The sequence below is a fragment of the Gallinula chloropus genome (assembly GCF_964237585.1).
Source record: "Gallinula chloropus genome assembly, chromosome: 3".
Taxonomy (NCBI): Eukaryota; Metazoa; Chordata; class Aves; order Gruiformes; family Rallidae; genus Gallinula; species Gallinula chloropus.
In genome coordinates, this window is record NC_140087.1 from 64489455 (window position 1) to 64497513 (window position 8059).

Below are 8059 nucleotides of genomic sequence, written 5' to 3' on the forward strand. Positions count from 1 at the left end.
TTGACTTAATGTAATTGTCCTTATTACCAAGGAGCTGGCTGCTTTCTAGCCAGCCTTACAAGAAGGTCCAGGTATTTTCCTAGCCCAGGCAGGAAATCAATTTTCCCTTTCTATTAAGGTTGCACTGAGGTAAGGACACCACTATTTTATAGCGGCGTCCACATAAATAAATGAATAAAATAGCCTGCCCAGGCCACACAGACCATTGAAAGGCTACTTTTGACAGCAAAATGTATTTGAAAGCTTCTGGATCTGGTCTCTATAACCAGTGAGGCTAAGCACTATGCTCAATAGGGATTAGGTAGTGGGACTCTTCTACAGGAGAACAGAACTGACCTAAGTCCAGCACTGGTGACAGGGCACATCATCTTGTTTTCCTTTAAGCATCCTTGTGTGCCTTAAAAAAAAAAAGGCAACCAGAAAAAAGATAAAGGTACTACTTCATTAAATAAACTTTGAAATACACCTTAGGGCAGAGGGAGGAAAGGCAGGGTGGAGGGGCAGGCTTAGACCTTTAAAAGACTAAATAAGGAAAAATTCCCTGTAATGTTTTTTAAAGCTTCCTCTAAGTGATAATACTGCATATAAAACTTTGATGGGACTTTCTTAATTAATAGAGTATCAAACTGTGTCTTAATAATAGAACTGCAGATTTTTAACTGTTGATAATAAACACATTAGCTTATTTATTCAGCATGAATAATGACAGATGCTCCATGTTAAAGATAATTCATCGTTGTGCGGGATGATTGCAGGAAGTATATTGCAGTATAATTTCTGTTGTCAGGAGACAAAATTAAAATAAAATTAAAAAAGACTGGGTTGTACAATCACAACAGTGAACAAGATAAAAGTTAACTGGATGACCGCTTGCTTTTCCATTTGCTAGAATCGGTACAGACAACATTAATATTTTTTGCTTTCATGACAAGAAGCCTGCTCTTTAGCACACCTAGCTGTGATTAGGCTAAGACTCCAGTATTACTAGCAGAGAAGCAAGACCAGCTTCTGCTCTGTCCCTAAACACAGGAGTCAATCAAGAAAAACAATGCAAGTCAAGATTCCTGAGTGCTTCCCCTGCCTCTTAGACACAATTTCATGCACAAAACCTCACTGACCAGAAGCACATGCATTAAACATGAACTGCCTATGCAAAAAACAAACTGGGTTTTAAGGATCAGGAAAGCATCTCTACTGAAATCCTTTATAAATATACAGTACTTCGGCCCAGTAGGATCATGAACTGGCCTCAGGGCTTTCAGGAAACGGCTCACTTGAGCAGAAAAGGCCAGAGTTTTATTCCCAGTGCCGCTGGCCATTAACTGCAAGGATCAGTGCATACAGCAATACACGATTTCTAAGAAGAGAAATTCACAGGTGGTTTGGTAAGGAACTGGGTTAGGCTGTATCAGAAAAAATCTTAGATGAATGCAACACCCTTTGTGGAAACCCTAATCCTTATTTCAGGTACAAGGGGGGTTTAGATGTGTTTTGGTATACAGCTAAAGCACAGAAATCTCTTTGCCACACCAACTTCAGCTACGACCACAGACGGCCCCCTTCCCAGCCAGGATATGTTTGTTCTACGGAAACACTACGCGGAGCAGAGGGAACAGCCTAAAGTCGCGTGCTGCTCAACTGTGATCTGTCACCTGACATGCCCGAGTTTTTCACATTTTTAACGCTCTCCTCTGCCAGCGGGGACTCAATTGGGATTTCAATATCATTTTTACTGGAACCATTGTCTTTATGCCGTGCAGAGAGGCAGCTATCGTTTTTCTCCATATAGCCATTAGTTTTAGCCAGGGGGGGCTCCCGCTGACTGCAGCAGAGCTGAGAGTCACAAGCTTTTGAGATGCAGGGCGAGCTGCACAGTAGCTGGGAGGTCTTGTGGTCAGTGTACTCAGGCTGGATGGTGACGGAATGGATCCCTGCTTCATGGAAAACCTTCCGTATTTTATAAGCAGCGTCTTGGTAATCAGTAGGGGTTTGGCACTTGATATGAAGAGTAGCAATATTCTTCCCACCTGCAAGCTCCCAGACGTGCACCTCATGAAGGCTGCTAACCCCTGGTACACGAGATAGTCTGTCAGCTGGAAGACATAAGAGAAAGATATTAGAGATCTTGGTGCACTGGCTAATTACCAGCTTTCCCATTAAGAGCCCAATCTGAAAGCAGCAATCTCCAAGTTCTTTTTTAAAGAGCTGTGCTTTGTAAAATATGTCTATTCACAGCTGCCTTCAATTCAGCCTCCAGATGACCGCATGAGCAGGCCACCCTACCTTTTGGGTTCCCCCCATCCCTCTGGCTCCCTAATGACAATTTACCAGCCGTTCATAGAACACCACCTCCTTGGCCAAGCCCCCACATCCCCTGGATTCTTTAGCCCTGAATATGGTGGAATTCCAGAAATAACTAGTGCTACCCCACGATTAATCAGTGCAAACAACTCCAGAGCTATAAAATTAACCAACCTTAATGGAAATTTCTAAGCTGTTTCAGAAACCTTTTGGAAGAAGCCACTACAGGGTTGGGAAATACTGTAACTCAGTGTTGTTTCTTTCACAAACATCCCACACAAAGCATTAACAGCTCAAGACCTGGTATTTTTGATGTATTGTTGGAGTACCACATTCTCAAAATGCATGCTTTAACTAATCCAGAGAGATTTGAGTCATGTTGCTAGGACACAAGCATGTGACTATTTCTCACAGTTCTTGAGAATTTAGAGCTATTATAAGTAAATAATCCAAATATGTCATTCCAGAAATAACATATGCATGGAATATATATCATTAAAATTAATAGCATTTCAACAACAAATTTTACTTACTCAGTAGTTGCATATTAACACCTTTGGGAACCATCTGCAACAAAATAGTTGAGGTCTCCTTGATAAGCGGGAATGCAGAAGACAAGATGATGAACACCATAATTATTGTCAGGCTTGGATCGATGTAGCACTGCCAATTACATGGGGCATCTCCCAGAGGAAGCACATGGAAGATTGTAGCAGCAACTACCACGACCACAGATCCAAGTGCATCTCCCATAACATGCAAAAGAACACCTGAAACAAATGGCACAATTTCCATCAGTGGATTGTTTGGGGTGGGGAGGGAGGGTTAGGGGGAAAGCTGCATTTTTCAAGTCTGACATGAAAAATACAAGATTCCAGGCACTAACATCATAACTAAAGTTTTCAATAACAGCTTTCAAAACAAAACAGCAAGGGAAATACTGACTCTGAATGGCAGCCACATTAAGTGGGATGTAGGGTATGGTAGCAACTGTGATCCAACTGTAATGCCATGGCAACGTAAGATGCGTTTGCTTAAATGCCTGCATATTATTAACAGATCCTGGCAAATTGAGTCTCAATTCTCAATTAAAAATTGATGACTAAATCTATCTGTTCTCCCCTGGAAGCTGAGCCACAGACCACCCCCAGTAACAGTTATTCTCCTCCATCAGCTTCTACGACACTGCTGAAATCTGAAAAATTGCCCAAGTGAAACGTAAGCTCATTCCTATGGTTCCAAACATTTCCAAACTCCAACTTTCGGATCAAGCTTGATTACTAGTCATATTAAACCTTGTTCCACCAACACTACTAGCCCTCAGACCACAAAAAAAAAAAAAAAAGATAAAATCAGAATCTGGTTTGAGAGTTAGTCACATGGACTCCATGGCTTAACGCATGCCTGGAGTACTCTGAAGTGAGAGGAGTGCTGGGTACTGCTTTCTGCATCCATAGATACGGCCTTGCACGAAAGGTAAAGACACAAAACATGCTCTTGTAATAATACACTTTTAGCTGCCCTTTCAACTACAATGACCAAAGTAGTCTTCCTGCTATAAAGTTACAATAATTTAAGAAGCCCTTCCCACCTACATTATGATTACATTATGTAATCTTGCCTCTTCCCATCATTGCTCAAATACACTTCAGTTTTGTCAGTCTTCACTGCTCAGACTCAGATTTCATTCCAACCCATGCCCAATTCATAACATCTCTAACTACATGAAGTTAATTTCTTGGTCAATACGTTTTATTTGGAGCCTGTGAGAGAATAAAATGGACCATCGCCTTTTAACATCTTTATGACAAGCACTTTCAAGAGCTTCACTCCAATTTAATCACTTCTTCTGGGCTGGGTTAGCTGTAAAAGGCACTCTCTGAAACTCATTAACAACAGAGGGAAGAGTTTTGACTCTCTGGAGATACTGGACACTGGATGAGCCCTAGAGCCATGCCTGTGCTGCAGTTTGCCAGCTCTTTGCATGAACATTGATCTGAAAGAAATGAAGGCAATAACCACTGGCGTTCCTCTGAATCACTCGGGTCAGATAGAGTACAAACTTTGAGTGAGTGCAGCTCATTTTGCTGGAGTCAGGCGTGCCCTGCGCCCTTTGGCAGACTCCCACAGGGCTTTACTCCTCCTAACAGAGTTGCAGTGTTTCCTTTTCTTTTACAAGTAATCCCGATTCAGCACGGGCTATCAGCTATTGCACAAGAGGGACAGGCAGGATGCAATTGCCAAGGCAACTAGCTGGAGAGCAGAGTTTAAAGATAATGGGAAAATGTTTCAGAAGTCTGCCTTTAAATTAAGAAAAGAAAAAAAAAAGCATGTCACAACAAAATATGAATTGAGAATACTGAATGTGGCAAAATAGATTATTAACTTTGTTAATATGTACATCTTGTTATGCACCACATAATAAGAGCATAGATAGGATTGAACCCATTTCCCTATAGGCCCCCAAAAGGGACAGTTATAAAAAAAAAATGGACCAAAAATTAATTTTTAATAAAGTCAGTATGCTAAGAACATAGGCAATGCATAGTTTCCAACAGCTTGAGTTGGAAAGTCTGAACTACTCTGCATATGCTCAAGAAGCAAAAGGAGTAATTTTTCACTACGGTAATTAACCCCATCAGGCAGAACGCCTGGATTCCTGTTCCAAGCACTTTTAACAAGCAAGGAACCAGTTCCTCTGCCAATCTGCTTTGTCCAGCCATGTTTTTGAGGGAGGCTCCAGTCCTTGAGTGTACAGAATTTTCTGCCAAATGATTATGAAGAAAGCATAGCTGTGTAATGAACTTAGAGCAAAGGAAAAAACCACAGATTTTTTGGAATCAGAGTTTTAAAGACACTTATCTGTAGCATTGGCACAAGGAGCAAGGAGTATTTGTAAGGACAATAAATAAAAACAGATTTTGCAAAGATGACATACTAAAGTTTAAGTAGCACTTAGAGAAAAAAAGCCTCATTTTAAAAATCAAAGAAGATAGGTACCTTAAAATAACCAATACAAAACTCCCTGTCCTTCTGACATTTGTGAGTCTCCAGCACCACTATACCTAAGCACTGTTGTTCAGGCAAGTAAGGCTTTCTCTAAAAATACACTCATCCATCTCTTACCCTTCTCTCCTCCATCCCTGAAAGTGAGAGTTTGTTTTTCCTGCCCCAATAATCTTACCACTATAATGCCGTAATACCCAGTAGCATTAATTTCTAGACATTCAGGAAAGTGTTTTGGCTCCGGCACACGATTTGAATTCCAGAGTGTCCTCCCTTGCAGGCACATTTGTGTAACTCTGAAAACACTTTTGAAAGACAAAAGACAGACACACACACACAAATAACCCCCAACAACCCAAAACTAGGTGCCTGACACGTCAACCTCTTTAAGCTGAATTCACATGATGCCAACTTGCATGACTTTGGAGAAATATCAGATGTTGATTAATTGACCATAAGAAGCCTGGAACTACCATCCTGTTTCAGCTTCCTGACAAACTCCATGTTTAATATACTCAGAGAACTGCTTCTGGCTCTGCTCAGAATACGTATGTAAACGTGTACACATTTGAACACCTATACAGAGAAGGAGAGAGTCACTTGGTTAATTTATTCCTAGGAGCAGCTGTAGAGTTTCACTCTGCAGATACCGAGCGACCAGACAAATTATGACATAAGAAGGATCGATACTGTCACAGACCCTCTCAAGGACAGGTTCATAGTTCAAGGACCTGTAAAAACACCGTGTTGAAGCACCAGTTCCAGCACCTTTTTCCATCATGCTGACTACAAAACATTATTAACCTCAAGATTTAAAGAAATTCTATGTTCTGCCTGAAAGCATTATAAAGTTGAGAACTGCTCAAATCCTACAGCAGTGACAATCAAAGAAATGCCTCATAGATACCTGCTTTACCTTCCTATTAAGGTCTCTAGTGACTGGAGTTTAGTGCGAGAGCCTTTGTCTCCTCTCCAAAAACTTCAGCTGTACTCTTTAAAAGCATTAAAACCAAAATGCGAACACACTCAGAGCCAAATCAGCATCACACTATTATTACCTCTGCTATTTCATACAGCCCAAACCCTTCCACTAAAGATAACATACACACGTGGGTCCATGCACATGGAAGAGTCCTGGGCTCTTACTGCCTTTCTTACTGATATTTGGCAAAAAACACCCAGACCAAAACACACACCTCCCCTCCACCCCCCCCAAAAAAAACCCAACCAAAAAACCCCTGAAATTGAAACATTTAAAGTTAGTATATTACTAGCAGTTTACTCCCACACTGTACCTCTGATGTTCAAGGCTTCAGATTTTTTCTCTTTTTTCTTCTCAGGCCCCTCTTCAGGGCCTTTTTGGTCATTTGGTGAATCACCTGCATTCAAAGAAGAAACGCTGTGTTGTGTATAAGTTCTACAAACAGAAAAAACATCATCCTTCTCAAAAACAACTTATTTCAAAGATGACAAGAGAAAAAAAAAAACAAACAAACCAAACAAGCCAAATTGTTTTCCACACAGCGCTCTGAGCAATGTCTCCCTCCCCCATCCCGAAGGGACACCCAGCAGCCAGGTGTAAAGTACAAGGTGAAAGAGGCGGTGGGTGTCTGAGTGAACTTTCCCCAGGGGCCCACGGGTGGGTTTAGGGTCCCAAAAGTGCCCAGAAAACAGGTTTGGCAGTTCGGCGGGTCTCAAGTGCACAGAAGAAGGAAAGAGAAGACAGAGAGGGATGGGGAAGGCTGCAAGGGATAGGGAGAGGTGCAGGGCATGAGGGGAAGTCTGGGCAGCAAGGATGCAGCCGAAAGGCACCTGCTTCATCCACCTCCCCCGTTGGGGTGCCACCGGGCATGGCCTGCACATCTGCCACAGGTGGTGAGGCATGTGAGCAGCAGCGGCAGCAGGCGCTCCAGTCCTGGAAGACAAGGAGTCCCACAAGGTTGACGGCAAGGCCGAGGGTGCCAACGATGAGCACCAGCTGGGCGTCATCGATGGGCTCGGGCCGGGCAAGGCGAAGGATTGCCTCCACGAAGATGGTGAAGCACAGGGCGGTGAGGAAGACGGCATTGCTGAGGGCCCCCACCGCCTCGGCGCGGCTGTAGCCATAGGTGGCACGGGGGCCCCGGCGACTGCGGCGGGCAATGCGCCCCGTGGAGAGCCCCACACAGAGGGAGATGAGGTCTGACAGCATGTTGAAGGAGTCGGACACCAGCGCGATGGAGTTGCCCATGTAGCCTGACACCAGCTCAGCTACGAAGAAGCCGACGGTGAGCACCAGCATGAAGATGAGGCGGCACGTCTTCCCCGAGTACCGCCCCATGGCGATGGCGGCAGCTGGTCCCACCGGCGCCCCTCTCCGCGCTAGCACCGGGGCATACCCAGCCACCGAGCACCCGTCACCGGCAACCTGCAACAAGTGCGGCCGCCCCAGCCCTTAACGCCACCGCCCGCCGCTCCAGGCGCCTCCCGCCGCCCGGCCCCGCCCCCGCCGCCGGCACTGTGACCGCTGCCGCGCCCCTGCCCACGTCCCCCGCCGGAGGGCTGCAAGGGACCCCTCCTGAGCCCGCCCCGCCGCTGCGCAGCCTGCGGGGCTCACGGATCCTTAGAAAGGACCGTGGGTTACGCGGCAAAAATAACATACGGCATAAATAGGAAAGGCAACGCCGGCGGGGAGGGGAGGGGCAGGGCGGCACGCCGGCTGGGAGGCGGCCCGCTCAGGGGCAGAGCCACCCGGAGCAGCCCAGAAGGCTGC

General features: G+C 44.8%; 1 protein-coding gene across 1 annotated transcript; it reads right to left on the minus strand.

Moving 5' to 3' along the window:
* Positions 1–1617: 1617 nt before the first annotated feature.
* SLC30A10 (solute carrier family 30 member 10) lies at positions 1618–7830 on the minus strand (the record flags this gene model as incomplete). Its single annotated transcript, XM_084261030.1, has 4 exons — positions 7120–7830; positions 6603–6686; positions 2835–3071; positions 1618–2093 (listed from the first exon to the last, which is right to left on the minus strand). Exons 1-4 carry the CDS (start codon positions 7625–7627, stop codon positions 1618–1620), a joined length of 1305 nt encoding a protein of 434 aa, XP_084117156.1. The 5' UTR covers positions 7628–7830.
* Between the last annotated feature and the right edge of the window lie 229 nt (positions 7831–8059).